The sequence below is a fragment of the Tamandua tetradactyla genome, chromosome 9 (genome assembly GCF_023851605.1).
Source record: "Tamandua tetradactyla isolate mTamTet1 chromosome 9, mTamTet1.pri, whole genome shotgun sequence".
Lineage (NCBI taxonomy): Eukaryota > Metazoa > Chordata > Mammalia > Pilosa > Myrmecophagidae > Tamandua > Tamandua tetradactyla.
In genome coordinates this window covers 68,474,833-68,498,988 of record NC_135335.1, presented here as the reverse complement: position 1 = coordinate 68,498,988, position 24,156 = coordinate 68,474,833, and the positions used below count along the sequence as shown (strand labels likewise).

The following is a 24,156-nucleotide window of genomic DNA, read 5'->3' as shown; positions in this document are numbered from 1 at the left end:
TTCCAGATATATTTAGGTCAGAAACCGTACTTTAAATTGCTTCTAATACACCTCCTAGCTCAATGACACTTGTATCAAGTAGAAATTCATCTATCAGTATGTATGACCTCATATACATCATAAAATCTATGTTGCATGAATCATTACCAAGGTAAATATTTGATTTTTACTAGGGAAAATATATATATATTTTTATTATTTGCTGGCACTTTATATGAGAATTGAGTTTATGCATACCTACTAAGTAAAACAGGATAATAAATAGTAAAATCTTGAATTTTATAGATGATAATAAAAAAGCTTTAGAAACCACCTCAATGAGCATTACTAAAATATAATTTAATCCTCATCATAAACAGGTATATATAAAGAATGAGCTTTAAGATTTTATAGCCATGTTGGGACACTGTATTTAGGAAAGTGCTCATTCATACACTGAAGCTTGCCCTAAGTGTCTGTTAAATATATTTAGAAGCCCTTCCATATACAATTATCTGTATGTCTTAACTTCAACATCAAATTACCTAGGTTTTTTTCGAGCATATTCTTTTTTAGAAACGCAGTGGACAGTTTGTCAAATTGGATTTTTAAAAACCTTCTTGTAACAGTTTCTGAAAATCCTGTTGTTCTACAGAATTGCATTCAGCAGTTGATGTTTCAGGCTGGATTTTAGCCTACTTGGTTCTTTGCACAAGTAAGAAAAAGTTGCCCTCTCTGAGTAGAAGCAGTGCATCAGAATGTAAGCGTGAATGAGGGAAAACCACCTCTGTGCAAAGAAAAAATGATGCGCTTTTCTCCAGGTAAACAGGCGTTATGCCAGTGACCAAATATAAGCATCTGGGATGTCACAGCTGAAGGTGGAGTCCTGTGAACCTGCAGGTAGAACCCGGATGCACTGGAGCTGTCATTTACATGGTGTCTGGCTCTACCTTGTTTCTTGCCATATGGTTCAAAGGTAGAGTGGTCATTCAGCTGCCCAATTATATGGTAAAGGCCAAAAACACATGTCCGGGCTATAATATTTTTATTGCTACTGCTGAACATAATGAATAGCCTTTATATATGGTATACACTTATAAAGTGTACTTTTACAGACATCATACCAATGAAAATCTCAATGAAATAGGGTAGATATTACTTCCATGGGATAGATAAGAAACTGAGGCTAATTAAAAAATCAGAATCTAAATACTATTTTTTCCTAGTTTTGTTTTAATTCCACTATGGCCCTTCTGAGTTTATCAAACTCAAGCATTGCTCATGTATTTTACTGATTTGTATTTTTTGTATGGTTTGTATTTGTATTTATACTGTGAGATAAATTTATTTTCAAATTTTAAAGAAGACACTAAGAATCAAATAAATTCAATAAGTTGCCTGTTTTCAGGGAACCAGTAAGTGGTGTATTTCCATCTTATAGCACAGTGTTTGAGACCAGACCTTTCTCAACAAGTATCTGTGAAGCATTTTCATTACAGGTAATGATATCTCTCTCCTGTGTAATCCATACTGCAGTTATTTGATGCCATGCATTAGTTTTCCATTGCTATACAAAAATGAACCACAAACTTAATGGATTAAAATAGTATCCATTTATCATAACATGGTTTCTGTAGGTCAGAGGTCCCAGGCAGTTTCAATTGGGTTCTCTATTGAGAACCTTATAAGGTGATGGCTGAGGCTGGACTCTTATCTGGAGGACCTGGAGAAGAGGCTTCCAAGCTCATTTTTGGTGACAGAATTTTGTTCGCTACAGAAGTCTGAGATCCCCATTAGCTTTTGGATTGATATCTCAGGACAGCTCTGCTACTGGAGATTGCCTAGAAAGTTCTGTTCTGAATTCCTTCTCACTTGACTCTTACCATCTTCAAACAAGCAATGGTGTGCCAAATCCTGCTCATGCTTTGAATCTCTTTGACTTCTACCACCAGCTGGATATAGTTGTCTCCTTATATGGGTTCATCTGATTGCATCAGGACCACTCAGAGTATTTCCATATTTTAAGCTTGACCTGGGACTTGAAAAACATTGCCAAAATTCTTTTACATTAATACCTAAATTAGAGCTTTATTGAATAACCAAGAGATCTAATCTTAAGAATTATACATATAATAGACCTGAAAACATCTTTGCAAACATTTGAGGATGGGGGCCACATTTCCTTTTTACTGACTCATAAACTTTCTTTCAAACTTAAAGGCTATAACCAATATTTCCTTTACTAACATTACCTACTAAAATAGCTAGCACAAGTGGATACTCAATAAATAGTCTTAATATTATTAAAATGAATATCATCCTTCTGTACTTCCTCATTAAATTATTAATTCAAGATAATATATTCCTCTGTCCCTATTGCTTTTCAGAAAGTGACTGTACTGTCACCAGTGACTCTCTGAAATCTCTAATAGCCAAATTCAATTATTACTTTCTGTTTCTTATCTTCTCCTGATTTCTTTCAGACACTTGACTATATTAATCATTTTTTTTTCCTTCTTGGAATTTCTTTTTTCCTTAGCTTCCACTTCAGCACTTTAATATGGTGGACTTTAATCTCTTCTAAAGAATTTGTTAATTGATTCACCCAAGTTGTATTAAGCAACTAAACTTGCTCAGCAGCGTGATATTCTAGACATTAAGGACACTGAGGATATTATTTTGCCTCTGAGGAATCAAGCCTGTAGTGCAGAGGACAAGATAAGCAGCTAATTGCATTGCAGATAAGTACAATGACAACAGGATTTTTAGGGACTAAGGGAACGCTACACTAGAATAGTTTATTCTCTCTATTAGGATCAATTCAGGTTTCATGGACATGATAAACTATGATACAGACTTGAGGTGAAGTTTGAGTAAAAGTTAGCATGTGTATTCTGTTTTCAATGCTATCACATACTGTATCACATACTGTATCACTCACATGGTTGTCAGAGTGATCTTTCTCAGCCTCTGGGTCTCAACCTTGGCTACATATTACAAATTCAAATCACCTTGAGTATTTCTAAAAGTGGCGTTAACAGTCTCCATCCCAATATACTGGGATTCAATTTTCTGTGAAAAGGGCCTTTGTAATTTGAGTTTCAAGTCAGTGGTTTTCAAAAGGTGGTCTTAAGGAATTTAATAATGCAGGCTCTCAGTCCCTACTCCATATCTATCGAAGCAACAACTGTGGGTGTGACCCAACAAACTGGGTTTTATCAAGTCTTCCAGGTAGTTTTTCTCACATGCTAAAAAGTGTGAGAACTACAGCGCTAGATGATTCTTATTAGATGTTAAGGTTAAAAAACATCATTTCCAAACCAAATTATATTTATATTATAGATCCAATTTGCTACTAATTCCATGAGTGTGTGTATGTATATAAACACTCACATACATACTCTTACACAAACACATCCAACACATTCACACAAACACACATGTTGTCATTGCCTAAGAAATAAAATAAATGCAGGAAATGTATGGATTTTCTAATGCCTCCACCCTCTTTGTTTTCAACTTAATCCTCTAAGAACATTAAACTTGGTTTTAGGTTTTAGTCATAGATCCTCCAAAAGGCCATGTTCTTTTCTTTATTTGGGGTGGGGAGTGCATGGTCTGGAAATTGAACCCTGGTCTCACGCATGGAAGATGGGCATTCTAACCACTGAACCACCCGTGCATCCCAAGGCCGTCTTCTTTTAATTATTTTGTAATCATTTCTCAATGTTCTTATCTCGTTCTGTTGTTCTTTTGAGCACACATTTACTTTTTTTCTTTGTATGCTGCAAGATAGGTGTACATTTCATTCTTTTTCCCTGTGACTATCCTGTTATTGCAGCTCCATTTGTTGAATTTTATTTTTTGGGGGGGTGGGGGAGAAGTGCATGGTCTGGGAATCAAACTCAGGTCTCCATCATGGCAAGCAACAATTCTACCACTGCTCTACACTTGCACCCCCAACACCCATTTACTTTGAAGATGTATTTCAAATGTTCCTGAATCTGTGAAGGCTTCTCACCTACTCAAACAAATTGTGCAAGTCTTTCCATCTGCATCCTAACTTTGTACATCTTATATATCGTACTTTTCACATTTAATTATAATATTTTTACACTGGCTGTAGGGAACTCAGGTCTAGTTTGTTCTTTTCATATATTTCCATATATTTTATAAATGTCCTTAGTTAATACTAATTTATTAATACTTTAGTAATCTTTCCCTTTTATTTCGCCACCTATTTTACCTCTCAAGCAACTTCACTATTGTTCTAGTTTGCTAGTTGCTGGAATGCAACACACCAGAGAAGGATTGGCTTTTAATAAAAGGGGATTTATTTTGTTAAGTTCTTCAGAGGAAAGGCAGCTAACTTTCATCTGAGGTTCTTTCTTACATGGAAAGGCTCAGGGTAATCTCTGCTGGCCTTCTCTCCAGGCCTCTGAGTTCCAGCAACTTTCCCTGGGGTGATTCCTTTCTGCATCGCCAAAGGCCTGGGCTGAGTTGCGAATGCTGAGATGAGGTGTGTGGGGCTGCTAGGGCTGTGCTACATTGAGCTCTCTCATTTAAGCACCAACCAATTAAACCAAACGTCATTCATTGCAGCAGGCACACCTCCTAGCTGACTGCAGATGTAATCAGCAACAGATGAGGTTCACGTACCATTGGTTCATGTTCACAGCAACAGAACTAGATGCCTTCACCTGGCCAAGTTGACAACTGAATCTAACTACCACAACCATACAACTCAATGATCTCTAAAATATATATTTATTTTATATAAAATATTATATTTCTTCTTGTTCTTTGCACTAAATGTCATAATGTATTTCATGTGACCTCTTTACCAAAACGTGACTTTATTACCCATTCTATGCTTGCTTGAAAAATATGGTTCCAAAGGAGATAAAGTTGAGAAATGGTCTTATATTCAAAGTCAGATGAATCCAAAAGGTTCTCCTGTTATCAGATTTCACAAATCAGACAACACAACAAAAAAATTGCATATATTGCATATTCTGTGCATTAGTATGAATATTTGCTTTTGCTTTCTCATTCCCTTTTCTCTGTACAGCTTACATACAAACCTCATTTTGGACACAAATGATTGTATCTTCTTTATTCATTGAAGCTTTCTAGTTTTAATTTGGCTCTCATGCAAACACATTCAAAGATTAGAAATCACAAATTTTTAATTTAATCCAGTTGTCTACTTGAGGGATGCAAATTAAATTTAGGACATTATAATATTCCTTTTTGCCTTTTAATCAGCAGCAGGTTCTAACAACACAAAGCCCATACTATGGAATAGGTGGTTTATGTCCCTTTAGCTTCCAGAAATTATTTTGCTACTGAGAACATGCTTGTTTTTGATATACTTCTTCCATGAATGTGTTCATATTAGCAATTTCCCGTAGTACACTAAGGGACACTAATTAGTATTCTTTCTTCACACATAAAGGTAAAAGCACACAAAGATGTTGGCATTGCTTTAGCCAATTATCAAAAGCAATTAAATAACATATTCTGCTTAAAATATTTGCACATGTATATATCAGTCCAGTAGTCATCCATTTCTGTGCAATGAATTTTTCCAAAATAAGGTGACTTAAAGCATTAATGGATATTACTATTTCACACATTTTTGTGGGTCAGGGATATGGATTCAGGGTTATTCATGAAGTTATCTTCAAGACATTGGCTGGAGCTGAAAGCATATAAAGATGTGGTGAGGCCTGCAGGATACCTTCCACCATGGCTCTCTCAGATAGCTAGGAAGTTGTGGCTGGCTGTTAATAGGAGGTCTCAGTTCTTCACCTCCTGGATTTTGTCATAGGATTGCTTGAATGCCTTTATGACGTGATGACTAGTCTCTATAGAGACAGTTGTCCAAGAAAGAGGTGACAATCTTCTTTATGATCTAGCCTCCAAAGCCAAATAACATTATTTCTGTAATATTCTATTTTTCAAAGTGATCAACCCTAATCAACTTTGGAGATGATTATACACAGTATGAATAACAGGAGGTGAGTATTGGGTGCCATCTTGGATTATAGCTACAACCAAATTAATTAGGATGTTTTCAGCCACAAACAATAATAATAATAACAACAATAATAAAAATAAAACTCAATCTGTCCTAAAATTTAAACTAGGTATCTAGACTGATGTGCTTTTAAATTTGAGAGGTAAGTTAGCCTTCAGGTTTTCTTTGATCCTCTTTTCTACAATACTTTATACCATCTTTTGTGTTAGTATCGTTGCATCATAGAAACAAGAAACAAGCAATATATTAAATTTAACATAGTGTGATGATTATGGTGATGTGTCCACATGCTAGGTTATGGTGTCCAGTTATTTAGTCAAACAAGCTTTTTCTGTGTAATTACTGTGAGAATATTTCAAAGATGGATTTGCATATATAGTCAGTTGGCTGTTTCTAAGGTTAATTGCATCTATATCTACAAAGGAGGTGCCTTCAGCAATCCACTCAGTTGGAGGTCTTAAAGGGAGAACTGAGGACTTCAGAAGTCAAGAAGAATTTCCATTTCTACTTCAGAAGGCCAGCTTCTCCTGGGCAATGCAATGCTTCTTTGGAGTTCCCAAATTGTGGCCTTCCCTACAGAATTCAGGCTTGCCAATTCCCATGGTTACATAAGCCAATCCCTATAAGAAATTTCTTGGTTTCTCTGAAGAACCTTGAATAATCTACATAGTAGCAGGGTATGTACCACCATAAATTGGGGCATACAAATCTTCACTCATATCCAGGGGGAGAAAGGTTATCACTTTGGAGAACTGTTGAAAAGTTGACTCCTATTTGTCCACTTTTGAACTCATCCTCATGAACAGTACACTTTATTTTTATTTTTATTTTTATTTTTATTTTTATTTTTATTTTATTTATTTATTATTTGCATGGCCAGGCACCAGATATCAAAACTGTGTCTCTGGCATGGCAGGCAAAACCTCTGCCACTGAACCATCACCACACCACCCAGTATACTGCCTTTTAAAAGTTGTATTTAATAGGAAGTTTAGGCCAATAGCTGAATTAATTACTGTGGCAAAAAAAGTATGGGATTATCCTGATTGGCTCAGTGCCAAAAAGCAGCACATTTTAGTGTTGTTTGTAATCAATACCATCCCAAACTCTTAACTTCTACACAACAGGGAGCGAGGGGGATGAATCTGGTGAGGCAACTACAATATCTATAAATTTTGTTTGTTTTTAATCTAATATGTGAATACTTTGAGGGCTTATTCATTATAATAGCCCAATCTTGATATCAAAATTCTAGACAAATTAGAATGGTTTAATTTAATGAAAATAAATTCGAATAGGTAAAACAATTTTATACAACCCTCCTACATATGAGTGTGTGTGTGTATGTGTGTGTACACTTTTCTTCTATCATCGAATACTAATATCTTGAATTTTATGCTTTAATTTCATTGTTTTTCTTTGTAATTTTACCAAATACAAATTTGGCTGCATATATACCTAGTTATGTTTATTTCCAAATCTGTGTGTATATCTTTCATATAGATAGATGCATAAATACCCATGAGATGGGGTAACATTATATACATTTTCTGAGGTTGTTTTTCAGTTCTATGTTTTTAAGAATCATCTAAGTTGAAAAGTGCAGTTGAGCTACATTCATTTTCACTGTAATGAGATAAATACATTGATTTTAATTCATACATGTGACTGTTAATAGCTATGATTGCTTTCAGGTTTTTGTGCTTCAGATATGAACATTGCTTATATAAATATATAAATATTTTGTACTTATTGCCTGTTGCAAATGTGAAAGGCTCCTCTAGGTATATACCTTTGGGACACATGCTAAGAGCATAAAATACAGTGTAGGAGGTATTTTGAATAATTTCCAAAGAGAGAATGCTGGCTTGCACTTGGAATAAATACCTAAATATAATCAGTGAATGAAAGATAAATTTGAGTGTGTTAAATCTTTGAGTTAAATCTCTCTTAGAAATACATTTCATCCTACTGCAGCAAAATTCCACTCTAAAATATGTATATGTACATCTGGCTCCATAATAGCATCAACTCTCTTAAAAGTTTCAGCTTCTGTGTAACCTGAAATTATAGCATTTTGAAGGTTACAGAAAATATGTTCCAAATTCTGTACATGAATCAGAGCATATTGTAGAGATTTTTAACATAAATGTAGGCTGTGGTGGATTTCTTGATTGTTTCATCATCTACATTTCTCTATTTTTACATTTATGTTCATCAAGGATGTTGACATACCTATTTATCATTAGCCAATAATGTCCTTACATTACATTAGCAGATTGAGCTAGACTTTATATAAATTCTTTGTGTTAATTACAAATTGTGGGAACTTGCGTAAGTGATTTAACCTTTCTAACTGATCATTTTCTCATTGGTAACAAGGGATTATGGTTAGGGTTAAATGAAGTATCTTCTCATAAACATCACTGAACTATATGCTAAATTATTTGTTAATCATCACTTTGCTCATCTTCAAGGCAAAATTATGTTTTGGACACCACTGAAAATTAGCAAACAGATGAAAAAATCAGAAATAGTTTTATAAATTATTATGTATATAATTAATAAAATATGCTAACAGATATATAGTTCTCTACAAAAGCATTTTACAATAAAAGAACTCAAAATAAATTCATTATCTCATTTTCTCAACTATGATTTATCTCAAGTGCAACTTGCTATGCTGATGCCCCAATGAAGTGAATGCTAACAAATTGGTAAAATACTCTCTAGAATGCATGACCATTCTGTTCATCCTTGTAATTTTATTTTTAATTGGATATTATTGACATGTACGGAAATGACAGCTCTTACATGTTACAGTGAAGATCCACAGCTCTTACTTATTACATGTTACTCGTTACAAGTAGTATGTGCGGCTCGTACTTGTCCATTGCATATTATCAACATATTGAAATGTACAACTCTTATTTGTTGCATTAATCATCCTTATCAAGGTACAGAACATTTCTATAGCCTTAGAAAAGAGTTTCTCTTAATAATCAATCCACTAACTTCTCACACTTTTGAAGTAACATTTATGATTTATACCACCTTAAGTTCTGTCCTCGCTAGAATTTCAATTAAATGGAATCACAAACGCTACGTAACTTTAGGTGCACAGTGTATATGTATATATATTGCTGCTTTTGAACCCAATAGTTTGGAAATTCATTCATGGTCTTTATAACAGAAGTTTATTCTTTATAAATTGGCAAATAGTATTTGATTTTATGAATATATAAAATTTTGTTTGTCCATTTTACTGTGTGTGGACATCAATTGTTTCCAGCTCTTGGCTATTATGGATAAAACTGCTGTGAGTATTTGTATAAAGTATTTGTGTGGTGTTTCCATTTTCTGGATAAATGTCTGAGTTGAATGTTTCAATACAGACATGTGCATGTTTTAACCTTATAAGAAACTCTTTTTCATAACTAGCTGTAATGTTTGACAAAATGTGAAAATCCTGGTTGATCTACATCCTAATAATCCTTTAGTTTTAGCCATTCAGTTGTAGGTGCATAGTGGAACATATTGTGGTTTTAATTTACATCTCCCTAATTGCAAATAATGCTGAGCAGTGTTGTCATGCATTTATTGGTCATATGAATACATTCTTTTGTGGTCTCATTGTTGACATCCTATTGAAATGATTTCTTTTAATTAATATTTATAAAAATATTTTTAATACTCTGTATACAAATCCCTCAGGCTGGAAACCACTTGTCGGATAATCTGTGCCTATAGTTTTGCCATTTGTAAATTCATAAAAATGAAAGGTATAGTAGGTCAACTCTTATGACTGATTCCTCTCATGTAGTAAAATTCTTCTGATATTTGTCGATATCATTGTGTCAATCGTATATTACTAATTAGCATCGCCTTGTATAGATGCACTGTAATTTGTCAGTTAATCAGTTGATGGAAATACGGCTTGACTCCAGTTTTTGGCTATTATAAAGCTGCCATAAATCTTTGCATCCAGGTTTTTAGAGGCTACATGCTTTCATTTCTCTTGGGTAACGAGCTAGGGGTGAGATTGCTAGGTCATGTAATATGTTTGGCTTTATGGAATTATGACAAATTTTTGCCAAAATGACTGTACCATTTTGCATTGCCCAAGCAGTTGCTTCACATCCTTGACATTATCAGAAGTTTTTCTCTTCCTCACTCTAGTAAATGTGCAATAACATCTCGTTGTTTTAATTTGCACATTTTCATGTTCTTGTTTGCCAGGACTGTTTTCCTGCACTGAATTTTCTGTTCAAATTTTGCATATTTTTAGAAAGTTCTTTGCCTTTTTCATTGTATGTTTTGAATTTTAATACATTATGGATGAACAATCTAATCAAATATATGTTTTGCAAATATTTTCTCACATTCTGTGAATTATCTTTACATTTTATAAATGAAAACATCTTTACAGAGCTTTCAAAGAAAAGGAGTTATTTTTATGAACAAAGTATAGTTTATCTATTTTCTTAAAAGGCTCTTGATTTTTGTGTCTTGTCTAAGAAATATTTGCTAAACACAAGACAACAAATATTTCCTTTATTTTTCTTATCTGTTTAAACTCTGAACATATGTATGTATATATATGTCTATGGTTTATTCTAGCTATATATCATATATGTTTAGAAGTAGGGATGAAGTTTAATTTTCTTTGTATGAATTTCTTATGGATCCAACACCATTTGCTATGAAAACTATCGTTTCCCCATTAACATATCTTGGCAACTTTGCCTAAAAACAACTTATGAGTGGAATGATATCTTGTCTCTCTCTTCTCTTTCCCTGATCATATATCTAAACTTACACAAATGTCATACTGTCATTATTTTGTGGGTTCATAAGAAGACTTGGAATCATGTAATTTTACAATGTTTTTGTCTTTCAAAACTGTTTGGACTACATTATGATGTTTATTTTTTATGTAAGTTTTATGATCATCAAGTCAAATTGTCCAACAATTTTTTATTGGGTTTGCATTGAATCTACAGTTCAATTTAGGGAGAATTGACATCAAAACAATATTGTTTTTTTTATATATAAACATGATACATATTTTTGAATATCTAGGTCTTTAAATTTTTCTTAGCATTATTTTAGGTTTCAGCATAAAAAGCTTGCACATATTTTTTATGTTTTTTCTTGTATGTAAACTTGATTTTAAAATTGTAATATTTTTTATTCTTGTAGAAATATAATTGAATTTTTCACATTGACATAACATCTAAAATATTGCAAAACTCTTTTATTAGTTCTAGGCGCTCTGGGTAAATAATTTGGGAATTTTTACATAGATGATCATGTCATCTGCTAAAAGGGAGATTTGCTTCTCATTTTAAAATTGATATGACTTTTATCTCTTTTCCTGCCTGAAAAATATAGTGTTCACAAGGGTTGAAAACATATATCACTGCCTTTCTTCTAGTCCTTGCATTAAAGCATTCAGCCTTTCACTGATGAGCATGATAAGAGTTGTGGGTTTTCAGTGCACATAATTTTTCTGGCTCTGAATCCCTTCTGTAGTTAGTTTCTAGAGATTTTTCTTTCATCAAAAGCAGTGGTTGTATTTTGGTGTGTGTGTATGTGGGTGTGTGTCTGAATATTACATGTAAGCATGTATATATATTCTGTACTTGTAATGTCCTTTCTTGAATTTGGTAAAGGTACTATGTTGCGATATTCTTCCTCTCTTCACTCTTCCTCTATTTTGTGCAAGAATTTGCATATACTTACTATTATATCCCTTATAAATGTTTAAACAATTTCATCACTGAATTGACCAATGAAACCATTTGTACATGGGAGGTTTAATTTTTTGTTTGTTTTTTATATTGTTTTGTTTTTGTTTGCCTGTTGTTTGTATTGATGGTAAATATTATTCACTTAGTGTAAATTAAATATATAAGGCTCTTTAGATTTTGTATGTCAGTTTGGGTAATTTATACCTTTGAATAAATGTTTTATTTTGATTTAGTTGGCAGTTTTCTGTGCTTAAAGTTGTGCATGAACTCTCATTTTATTATTTTCATTATTTGTAGGATTTGTACCAAGATCCCATTTTTAATAGCTGTCGTTGATAATTTTTGCGTTGCTCTCTTTTTCCCTCTTGATCACTTTATATAATAAGAGTTTGTATATCTTTTGTTTTGTTTTTGCAAAGTAGAAACTACTTGGGTTTTAGTAAACTGAAACTGCCAGAATGCAATATACCAGAAATGGGTTGGATTTTTCAATGGGGATTTATTAACTTACAAATTGCAGTTCTTTGGCTGTGAAAATGTCTAACTTAAAGCATCCGCAGGACAATAATACTTGGAGTATGAAGACAGGCTGCTGGGATCCAGGACACCTCTGTCACTGGGAAAGCAAAAGTGTGATCTTTTGCTCCTGGATTTCATTGCTTTCAGGTTCTGGTTGCAGTGGCTTCCTCTCTGAGCTCCTGTAGGTGCTCTCCTAGCTTCTCTGGAGCTTTTCTCTCTGTGCTTTCTTTTTGGGATTTTTCTGTCTTTTATCTTTTCAAAAAGGACTGTACCAAAGGGATTAAAAAAGTATCCCCTTGAATGGGCTGGGTCACATCTCAGTTGAAACAACCTAAAGAAAAGGTTCCACCCGAAACAAGAACTGCACTCAGGGAAATGGATCAAAAGAACATGGTCTTATCTGGGGTACATAGCAGCTCCAGACCACCACGAATAGTTTATTCATTTCCTCCAGTGTTTGTCTATTACTTTAAATTAGTTTTCAGTCTTGTATTACCTCATCCTCTCCGGTATTGCACCTCTTTTCTCCAGTATTAATAAATAAATATTTAAATCACTGGTATAGTGACTTATAATTTTACATTTCCTTCTAAATCTTGCTTTGGATACACCCTATATATTTTCATTTGTTGTGCTTTGAATGTTTTATAACTCATAACCTATTCTGAAATATTTTGCTCTGTTTTCAAATATTTTTTGATATTTCTGATGCCCTATTTTTGTGGATTTGCAATTTATTTCTCTTGTAATCAAAAACATGCTACCTTTGATTCTCATACTTTGGAACTTTTGAGAGATTTTTATGGTTGAATATATAGTCAATAGTGGTTAATATCCCATGGTCTTTAATAGAAATCTGTATTCTGCTGTTGTGCCATATTCAGTCAGAGAATATTTCATTTCAGATATTGTATTTTTATCTTATACAGTTCCTACTCATTTTAAAATGCCTTTTATCTCCTCTGAGACTTTCTATCAATTATTTTATTAGTTCATCTTTTCATTTAAAATTTTAAACTGAGTCACAATAGCTGACAACATTTTTATCTGCTTTTCACAATATTTTGTCATCTTGTTTTGTTTTGTTTTTTTTTTTTAGTCTGCCTTTTCATCTTCTTTCTTTCTCTGTTAGGTTTATACTTTCCTGGCATGGAATTTTTTAATTTTATTCTGAAACACTGTCAATGTTTCACTGTTGAACATATGAAGTTTGCTGTCTTCGTTAGAAGAGTGTTAAATTTTATTCTGCAAGGCATTTAATATACTGACCCATTATTTGATGTTTTTTGGCTTATTTTTTTGTTTTGTTAAGGCAGACCTGGAATATTCATTTCTATAGCACTAGTGAGAACTTAGTAATAATGTGTTACCTTGCTAGTATCACAATTAAATATCCATGGTATTTAACAAATTCACAGGAATTTACTGTCTGCTTGTACCTCCTTTGTCTCCCATGGAGCCAGCAAAACTCTAGGATTTAAATTTCATTTATATCTCCATAGTACCTTTCACTTTTTCTTTCTTTTTTTTTTTTTTTTTCTGCCATTGCTTTCAGACTCAGGCCTTCTGCATTCATAGCTTATTTTTCAGCTGACAACTCAAGAGGACCATACTGGAGATTTTTGCATCTTCTCCTTCGCTTAAATGCCAAAGTTGGAGTCAATCTTGGTGCTCACTTGTTTTTTTCTTTTTCTCTTAGATTTTCAAATACCTGAAAACAGTTACTTTCATATTTTCATTTTTTTTTAAAGTCATTTGTGGTAGGAATCTAATCTGGTATCAGTTGTTTTCCATAGAAAAAATAGAAGTTTCTTTTCTTGAATATTATTTTAAAGCCTGTTAAACTCATAATAGTAACTATGTAATTTATTCAAATACTATGTAAATGAATGAGATATATGTGCAAAATGGAATCAGGATTGTGTAGTATAAGCTGAATGTTTTCATGAGTCTTTACAAAGCTATTGCTAGAAAATAAATACTATTTTAGGGGAAAAGTGAGACAATTAAAAAACTTCAGAGAATTTCATAAAAATCAGGAATATTGCTGCACTTAGACTGCTTTGAAAGCATGTCTTCAAGTACTTCACTTGGAATAAAGCAAATTTGGGCTTCATAGATGATGCTGTGGGTGTGCAATTATATATATTTTTTTTATAAAAAGTTGTGACATTAATGCATAGCAACAGCAACTAGAAACATTCTTAGAAATATGGTTTTTCACCCTTCATCCTGCAATTGGCAAATGACCATGACTCAAGTACTTTAATACAATCATTTAAAATATTTATGTACCTTTGTTTCTATTAATTACCTTCCATATTAGTTGTTTTGCTTTAATTAACTTTCTGGTCCTGATTGTAACTGATAAGAAAAGTTTATTATGATGATGTTGCTTACCCAGAAAAATAAAACTAAAATAAAATAATATGTGACTCATTTTGTTAGTGAAGTTCTAGGTTGCATAAAAGTATGATCTCAATATAAGTTCAAATGACTGCACAGTAGCTGATCACAGAATGGATTTTGGATTCTCTGTGAGGATGAATGCTATAACAGCTCACATTTTGAATAGAGAGACCAAGAGGATAATAAAATAAACGCTAAAACTGCATCATTGTAAATAGATTAGAAAAATATATACTTGTTCGATTCTTTCATTTAATTGAATGGGCTAATTGTGAACATTTTTAGAGATAAATGAACTACTTTTAGTTTTATAATAACTGTCAAGTACTGAAATAATCCTAATATAATTAATTGCACATAGAGATGAGTTATTTTAACTTTACAGTTTTGATTTACAGAATAAAGTTCAGTGTCCATTCTTAAGATCAAATACAGGGGCAAAAGAAATGTAATTTGCGAAAAACCTCTCTTTTGCATATCAGCATTTATGAAACATTAGAAGTGTGTGTATATTACTAAATTCATATTCATTACAATTTATTACTGTAGTAATATACAAAACTTTTCTTTTGACTGCTTATAAAGGAAAAGAGTGAAAGGCCATATAATTTTCATTTGTTTATTTGTCATTTATATTGCTGCATGTTAAGTACAAGCTCATATTTTTGTTCATTTTTTAATACTTTTTTGTTTTTTATTTATTTTTGTTCATTTTTACATTGCGCTTGCTCTTTTTTCCTATAGATTCAGTAGATTATGATATGAAATAACATTTTTATATAGAAGCAAATAATTTGTCAGTTACATGTCAAATATATTGACCACATTTTGTAGTATATTTGGAGGATATGAAAATATCATGTTTTAATGATGTTAAATTCATCAATGCTTCCATTATGACTGTGTTTTAAAATCTTCTGTGTACCTTAGTTTCATATTTTATGTGCCTGAAAATTCTTTAAGGTTTTTATAGTATTGCTTTGTACAATTGAGCACTTTATTTTCATTTTTTATCTATAAAGTAAGATTCAAATTTTGTTTGTTTTATTAACAGATAACCAGTTGTATTAAAACCATTTCTTAATGAATCCATATTATTCCCATGCACCTGAGGGACTATTTTTACCATATATTGTGTTTCTATATATAGTGGGTCTGTGATCAGGCTTTGTTCATTCTTTGTGATTGTCTATCTCTGTATCATTGTCACAGTGTCATCAGTTCCAATGTCATTTAATGAGCCTTAACAAATAAACATTTCCTTTATTGTTCCTCGACATACAAGTCTGAATAATCTTAGAGTTCACAAATTTTAGAACCAAGCTTCAATTTTAATGAAATTCTCTCTTTGGAATTGTATTAGATTTCATTGAATATGTTCTTCAATTTGGGGAAGGCAGACTTTCTTGTGCTATTTTATTTCCCTAACCACAGACATGGCAAAGCTCTTAAATTATTTATGTCTTCTTTAATGAATATCAGCAAAGTGTCCTGAATAATAATTTTTTCATAAACTTTGTTAGATTTATTTCTACATTCCTTTTAACTTTGATTAATTGGATTTGCTAGTTTTTCAAAATTAAGGATATTTGTTGTAGTTTTTTTTGTGTTCTTTAATCAGCTTGTGATGGCATATTATATTACTGATTTGCTGAGAGGTTTAGTTTATACAGATATTGAATTTCTGTTCATCATTTTTTTATATTTGCTGAGAGGTTTATAAATATGCTTTGTTGTCCCTTCTTAAATCTATTAGCTTTGTGGATACATGTTATGCTTTGTTCTGTCTTACTCTCTTTCTTTTCCTCCTCCCTCCCTCCCTCCTTCCTTCCTTGCTGAGTGAAGCAAGAATTCATTAAAAGCAATGAATTGATCAGGACAGAACTTAGTGGTTTTACACACTGATGGGTTGGGTTTGCTACTTTGTGTAAAAATTATTGACACCTATTATCTCTCATGAATGACAATGTCCAGGTATTGGTAACAAAGTTTTACAGGTCACTGAAAAGGAATTGGGGAGTATTTCTTCCCTTTTGTTTTCTGAAAAATCCATACACCACCGAAATTACCTGCTTTTTAAATTTTATGTAAGACTCTCAGGGGATTTTTTATACATATATTAAAGTACGGGATATTATATTTTGGTGTCTACAAGGATTATATATGAGCACCATGCTATGTTCTGACTTAAATTATTCTTTACTTTTTCCAAGTGTGACTTAACGTCCCACGTTTCAGAAATCCCCTTATAAGATGAAAATTGTCCTTTCTGTAAAGAACTTTTCTTTCTATTTTCTCTGCGTTTATTTAGATTTGAAACCTTGAACTTTCTAAAGATTATGCAATGCATTTTTACCAACTGCTGTGCTCTTCTTAGATAAATGATGAAATCAATTGTTCATCCCTTAGACTCTGACAGCATACAATGAAGTCTGACACCTTTCTCCCACTCCAGTTCCTGAATAACATGTAATTTCCTTGATATGACAAAATATCATTTTAACATTCATGTCATGCCTTGCTGTTCATTTTTTCATTTTTCTGTAAGTAAATGAGTTTCAGAAAAGAGTGCCTTCATAAAGTTGTCTTTTACCAAGAGTGCTCCTGAAGCATATGGATCTAGTGACAAGCTACAGTATTAAGGAGATTTGCTTTAAACCAAGGATTTAAAGTGTGCATGGAAATACTAAATACATCTCTGTGTGTTTTGCAGACAATCCTGGTTTGCTGAGCCATGTCACAGTGGGTATTAGAGTTCTGGATGTCAATGACAATCCACCCGAACTTGCCAGGGAATATGATATTGTTGTCTGTGAAAATTCTAAGCCTGGACAGGTAAGTTAATTGCTTCCTTCCTATAATTTAAATGAAAAATATGAGCAACTCTGTTTCTATTATTCTTAGTTATCATCCACAAAATCCCCAAATGTCATATTTGTATTCAGTGAAAATGATTTTATAATGCTTTATTTTAAGTATCATAAATATGTTTTTCTAATGATAAAAAATAAATTATCTCTGGATCTCAAATATAACAAAAAAGAATCAACTCCCTCATGCATGCATTTGTAAGGCAGTAAAATTATACTGAGTGCTTTTTTGTATAGCCCTGTTCTAGGTGATGAGGAAAGAGCAAATTTTCCTGTCCTAATGAAAGTTGGAGATGTGATTTGGGGGTGGGAGTGGGGAGCTGCTCAGTCTATTTTGGGGATATGAGGAAATGACATATGTGCCATGATTAAGGTTTTAGCAAGATGAAGTGCGTATGTATTAGGGCTTGGAGAGGGTGAAGGAAGGAGAGAAGGGCATAAACACAATATAGGAGTCTGGGTACCCATGACAGCCAGTTAAATGTGCACATCAATTCTGAAGGGAAGCCAGAGTGGCTGAGGCACAGAGAGCAAGTAGAAGGGGATGTGCATTTGTCTTCAATGCTGCATAACAAAGTACAAAAATTGAACAGATTCAAGAAACACATATTTATTGAGTCATAGCTTCTGTACGTCAGAAGTCTGGTTCTGCCTTACCTGGGTCCCTGGCTCAGTCTCAGAAAGCTGAAATCTATGTGTCAACCAGGATTGAGTTCTCATCAAGCCCTTCTAAGCTTGGTGAGTTGTTGGGCAGAATTCAGTTCTTTGTAGCTATAGGCCTGAGAATTTCAAGATTTTCCACACTTTTTCAAGTCTGTCTTGTAGTCCCTAGAGGACACCTGCAGTTTCTTACCAATATGGCCACCTGTACTCTCTCAACTAGCTATTTACTTCATCAGTTCAGCAACAAGCGACTCTCTAGGGAATCCGATGGGCAGAAAGTCTTATATAACTTAATTTCATCAAATGATTGACATATAATCACGTTTGCCTTATTCTTTTTTGTTAGAAATGAGACCAGGTCCCCCCCACACTTAAGGGTACACAAAGTCATACATGCAAGGAAGAGCCAATTTATAGTCTGTCTGCCATAAATGAATCTAGAGAAGTAGACCAGCTGTATGTCCAGCTGAATCTCATAGACTCTTCTATCTTTGGTAATCCAGAATGAATATATCCTCCAATATCACAGTGTATAATTTTGAAGCTTGTTTCGGAATGATATAGTACCGTAAAGTATTGCAAGTGCATGAGAGGCACATTATTTATGTGCTTTAAATTCCCTATCAGAAGAAAAAATCTATATCTACATGGTCATCTGTTCCTTATTTTTTCAAGTTAATTACACATAAAATATTAGGAAATATAAATGAAGAAATGTTGAAGAAAATTATATTTAAAAATACTTACTATGCATGATCTATATTTTATTCACTTTTCATTATAACAAAATGGCCATTTCATGGCCTGAAATAGTTTTCTATATCATCATTCCAAACAGAATGGTATGATACAGATAGAAAGTGATTTGCTTACCAAACCAAGTTTCAATTATGTCAATGGATCGACCTCATTTTATTATCATACGTTGTGAGAGTAAAATTGGTGAGGAGAGTTTTAACTTTTTTAAAAGAAAGATTTTGAAAGTGATGGGTTTGTCAACTTTGGATAAATCTTTGGTGAGGACTCAAGAAATCAATGTGTGAATTTCATAATTCTATACTAAGTAGTTCGGGAAAGAGTTTTGAAATAGAAGTACACTTAAGAAAAAGAACGGATAATGAATTTAAATTTGACATGTAAATTTTCCATTTCTGAGTCATTCTTTCTATGGCGGGTAAGAAGCTAGTAATGCTATTCAAGAGAGAGTTATATAAGCTAAAGAAAGAAAATTAGGGAACCATCAGTATGAATTTGATACTGTAAACACTGAGAGTACATGAAAACTCTTTGGAGAATAAGGAAAAAAAAGCAGTAAAGGATCAAGTTGTTGAAAAATTGAAGAAATATTAATAAAAATTATAAGAAAGAACATTTAGAGGAAGTGAAACCAGATAAACAAACAAGCAAAATTGATTTGCTGTGTAGGAAGAACAGAGTTTTGACCAGAAGGAGTGGTCCCAGATGACATGGACTGAAAATTTTTCTTTGTATTTGGCATTTAAAAAGTCATTTATTCAGGAATGTAAATTGCTACTGCCACTTTGAAAACTATTTGATAATATCTACTAAAGAAAATCATAAGCATAATCTATGATCCAGGAATTCCATTTTAGTGTGCATTGTATCAGAAGTGTTTGAAGCCACCAAAAAGATATATATATACTAATGTTCATAGTGGTCTTTTTCGTAACTGTCACGAGTTAGAAATCACCTAGGTATTTATAAATCTATTTTGATATATTCATGTAGTGGGATAAAGCAATGAAACAGAAACAATTTCTTCTGCACAGGACAGATTTAATAAAACCAATAAATACGACATTGAAGATGAAACACCTTACGAATCCTTTTTTTGTAAAGTTCAACTGTATTCAAACTTACAGATGATAAATGATTTCAGATTGGAGGTTGGCTTTTCAGGTTATGGACTGGGAAGGGAACAAGTCAGCCTTCTGAGGACGAGAGTTTCCAGACCTTAATCATCATAGTGATTATACAGGCCAGACATGCAACGACCATATTGAAAGACATCTACATGCAATAAACACACAGAAAGCTATCTAACACCATTAGCCAATATGCAAATGCAAATTCATACTATAAATAGATATTATTACATACCTACTGGAAAGGCTAAAATAGAAAAGAAAATAGTGACGCCAAATACTGGTGAGGTGTGGAAAAATTGCTTCATTTGTGCATGACTGGGGATATAAAATGGAACAGCTACCTTGGGAAACATTTTGGAAGTTTCTTAAAAAAATTAGAAGGGCAAGTACCATGCAACCCATCAATTGCACACTTAGGCATTTATCTCTGAGGAATGAAGGCTTATGGTCTCAGGAAATGCCTTCCAAAATGTTTATAGCAGTTTTATTCATAATATCCCTGAACTGAAAACAACCCAGATGTCCTTTAATGTTTGAATGATTAAATGAATTGCAGTATGCTTATACCATGGAATACTAATCAGTAATTAAAGAACAAAAACAAAAGCAAACTATTGATATATGCAACAACTGGAAAAATCTCCAGAGAGTCAGGCCAAGTGAAAATTTTAAAACACGAATCTTTTCTAAAAAATGTACATAATGTATGAATCAATCAATATAACTCTTGACATGGCTATGTTATAGAAATTGAAAGCAGTTTGGCGTTTTCCATATGTTAAGGACGGAGTGAGAATAACAGGGAAGTCTGTACAAACATAAAAGGGAAAAATGAGGGATCCTTGTGGGGAAGGAAATATCTTTGTATTCTGCATTTTTACTGCAGGCGTATCAATTACCTGGTTGTGAAAGATACTATAGTTTTGAAAAATTTGACAACTGGGGATCACTGAATAAAGGGTGCACATATTATTGCCATAGTATTTGTTATAGCTGCATATAAATCTGCAAGTATTTAAAAATAGAAACTTTAATTAGAAATAGAAGCATACACATAAAAAAGACATAGTACCATAAAAAGAACAATACTAAAATTTTCATCAGAAAATATGAAAGCTGGAAAGCAATGGAAAGACAGCTCCTTATAGTTGTAAGATAATACCTGAAAGCCCTGAATTATTTTCCCATCAAAAATGTCCTTTGAAAAAAACCAAAAAGACATATTTAGACAAATAAAAATATAAAATTATTTTGCCATAAGATCGAGAGTAGCACTTTCTTTGAAAAGGAAAATAGCTCTATTGAGCAGCTTGTGGAGGCTAGAAACATTAAAGAACAACAACAAAAGAAAACCGGTAACTATATATGTAAAATTGAATGATATTGATTGTACAATCAAAGGAATATTTTCTGGTGCTTAATACATATATATGTATATATTCTCTTATAACATAAGTAAGGAAGGGGACAAATTAAGTTAAAATTTAACTTTTGGAGGGGCAGTACAATGGTGGCTCATTGGCAGAATTATCAGCTGGCATGCCGAAAAAGGAAAGAAAAAAAAATCTAACTTTTTTTTGAATTGGAGAAAATTGATGAACTACTAATTTATAACAGATTTTATAAATCAACTGTGCATCTTGTATTTTCTAAATTAGCCATTACATTCCAAATAACCATTTAACTAAGAAGCTAATAGAAATTGGAATTTAAAAAAAATTCTTAATTTCAAGGGAGGTAATTTATTGACCTTACCATCTAATTTATTAATGTATTTATTGATCTTGATTGTGGTTATAAAAATGTTCATTGACTTAAAATCATTTGCATAAAATTGTTTCACATGATTTTCATTTGCTATATTATATTTTAGCATACAGAGGGAAAGACTTTTTTATAGAGAGACTACAGTTAAGGATTCTAAATTGCAAATCCCAAGTCTATTTTGTAATCCTAATAAAATCTGACGTTTATAAACAATCTAATTGTTCTAAAATAATCCTAAATTTTGCACGTAATTCATAAAACTCAAAGATACAGTGTGACTCTTCATATTTGCTGACAAGGTACAAACCAAGAGAAATAGAAATAAAAGTTCTAGTACCCAGAATCTTAATACATAAGTAGACATCATAGTAAATTACAAAAATAAGAGCAACAAATCAGATGAAAATGCATGTAGAATAAGTGGGAAAAATAGAAAGCAAATTTAAAAGATGATTATTTAAACAAGCTTACATCAATATTTATGCTAAAATAAAATAAACTCTCATATAAAACATGAATATTGTCAAAATACCCAAGAACAATATGCCAATTTATGTTGCTAATACAAGATGCATTGTAAATATAAGAAAGAGAAATCTTTGAGATAAAAATGAAGGGGAAATATTACCAAACAAAAGCTATACATCCACTAAAATTCATCCACACACACATATACATATATGAACTTTATCAAAGCATTGTTAGATTTAAAGAGAGATGTTATATTACTTAATAAAGGGTTAGCATACCAAGTAGAAATGTCAATTTAAAAAATATATTTACTATCAGTATAGCCTCAAAATGAATAAAGTAAATTGATAGAGACAAAAATTGAAACAGACCAATCTACTGTTTTATTGGGTGTTTTACGCACTTTTTCAGTAACCGATAGAATAAACACAAATTTTAGTAAGTGTATTAAAAATTGAACTTCACAGTGAAAGAACTTTATTTATTAGCAAATATGGAACATACAGTATTTTACTTCAGATTATGTATTAATTAAAAATTTACACAAAATATTGAAAAATTACTATATGCTGAGCCACAGAGCAGCTTGCAATAATCTTCAAAGGATTGACCTCTTTATTTTTTTGATTACAATAAAATATATAGCAATTAAAAGAACAATGCTAGAAAAAATTCCACCTGAAATGAAGAAATGCTCTCCTAAATAAACTATGAATCAATGAGGTAATACAAATAAAATGAAAAAAAAATTAAGTGGATTGATAATGAAAAATTAATGTATCAAAACTTCTAGGAAGCAAAGACATATTTAGCAGGAAATTTATAAGGCTAAACTCCTATAAAGGAGAAGATAAAACAAGGCAAATTAAAAACATAATCAATTTTTTTTGAAATTTAAAAAAGTAACAGTGCATTCAATATAAATAAAATAGAAGGAAAGAATAATACATTTATGAGTTGAAATTAATGGAATGGAAATGAGACCAAAGTAGAAATGATTAAAAAAAGCATAGGGTGGTGTCATGGTGGCCCAGTTGAGGTGGACACAATATAAAGCCATATAGACCATTGCAAAGATGCTTGGAACTTAATAAGGAATCATTGGAAGATTCTCAGCTGCTATGTCCAAGAAATACACTTGCTGCTGTATTGAGAATTGTTTGAAGAGAGGCCAAGACAGAAACACAGTATTCCAGAAGTTACTGCAGTAATCTATGTGGAAAATCAAACCTGCCTGGTAGCAACAGATATGGTAAGTGATGAAATCCTAGACCTATATTGAAGATAGAATTATCAAGATTGGATCCTTAGAAGGAGAAGTGTGAAAAATAGCCTCAAAGATTTTTTTATCTTGAGCAAGTGGGAGGATGGAATTGTTATCTACTAAGATGGGAAAATGACAGTCAGTAAAGAGATAGGAGGAAAAATCAGAAAATCATTTCTGGTGTCATTAAATATGAAATTTCTGTGAGACATTCAAATGGAATTGGCCGTGGTGAATTGGATATTAGGGCCATTTGGAGTTGAGGCATATAAATGAATCACTATTATGCAGAAGGAATTTAAACCTATGATACTGAATTCAATCACCTAAGAGTATACACATGGGAAACATCAGTTATTAGCAATCAGTCCTGTGGTACTCCAAAATTTAGATCTTTAGAATAGAAGGAAAATAAGAAAAAGGATTTGAAAAGGAATGAAGAACAAGGAGGAGGGAAATTTTATGTTGTGGAGATCTGGAAGGCAAGTGAAGAAAGTGCTTCAAATATTTGGATGTTATCAATAATGTC

The 24,156-nt window shown here is 32.5% G+C and overlaps 1 protein-coding gene across 1 annotated transcript in view; it reads left to right on the top strand.

Moving 5' to 3' along the window:
* CDH18 (cadherin 18) overlaps positions 1 to 24,156 on the top strand; it is a 518,873-nt gene that overhangs the window by 463,191 nt on the left and 31,526 nt on the right. Inside the window, exon 9 of the mRNA XM_077115122.1 lies at positions 17,417 to 17,538. Coding sequence (XP_076971237.1) covers positions 17,417 to 17,538 — 122 coding nt within the window. The remainder of the gene's footprint in view (positions 1 to 17,416; positions 17,539 to 24,156) is intronic.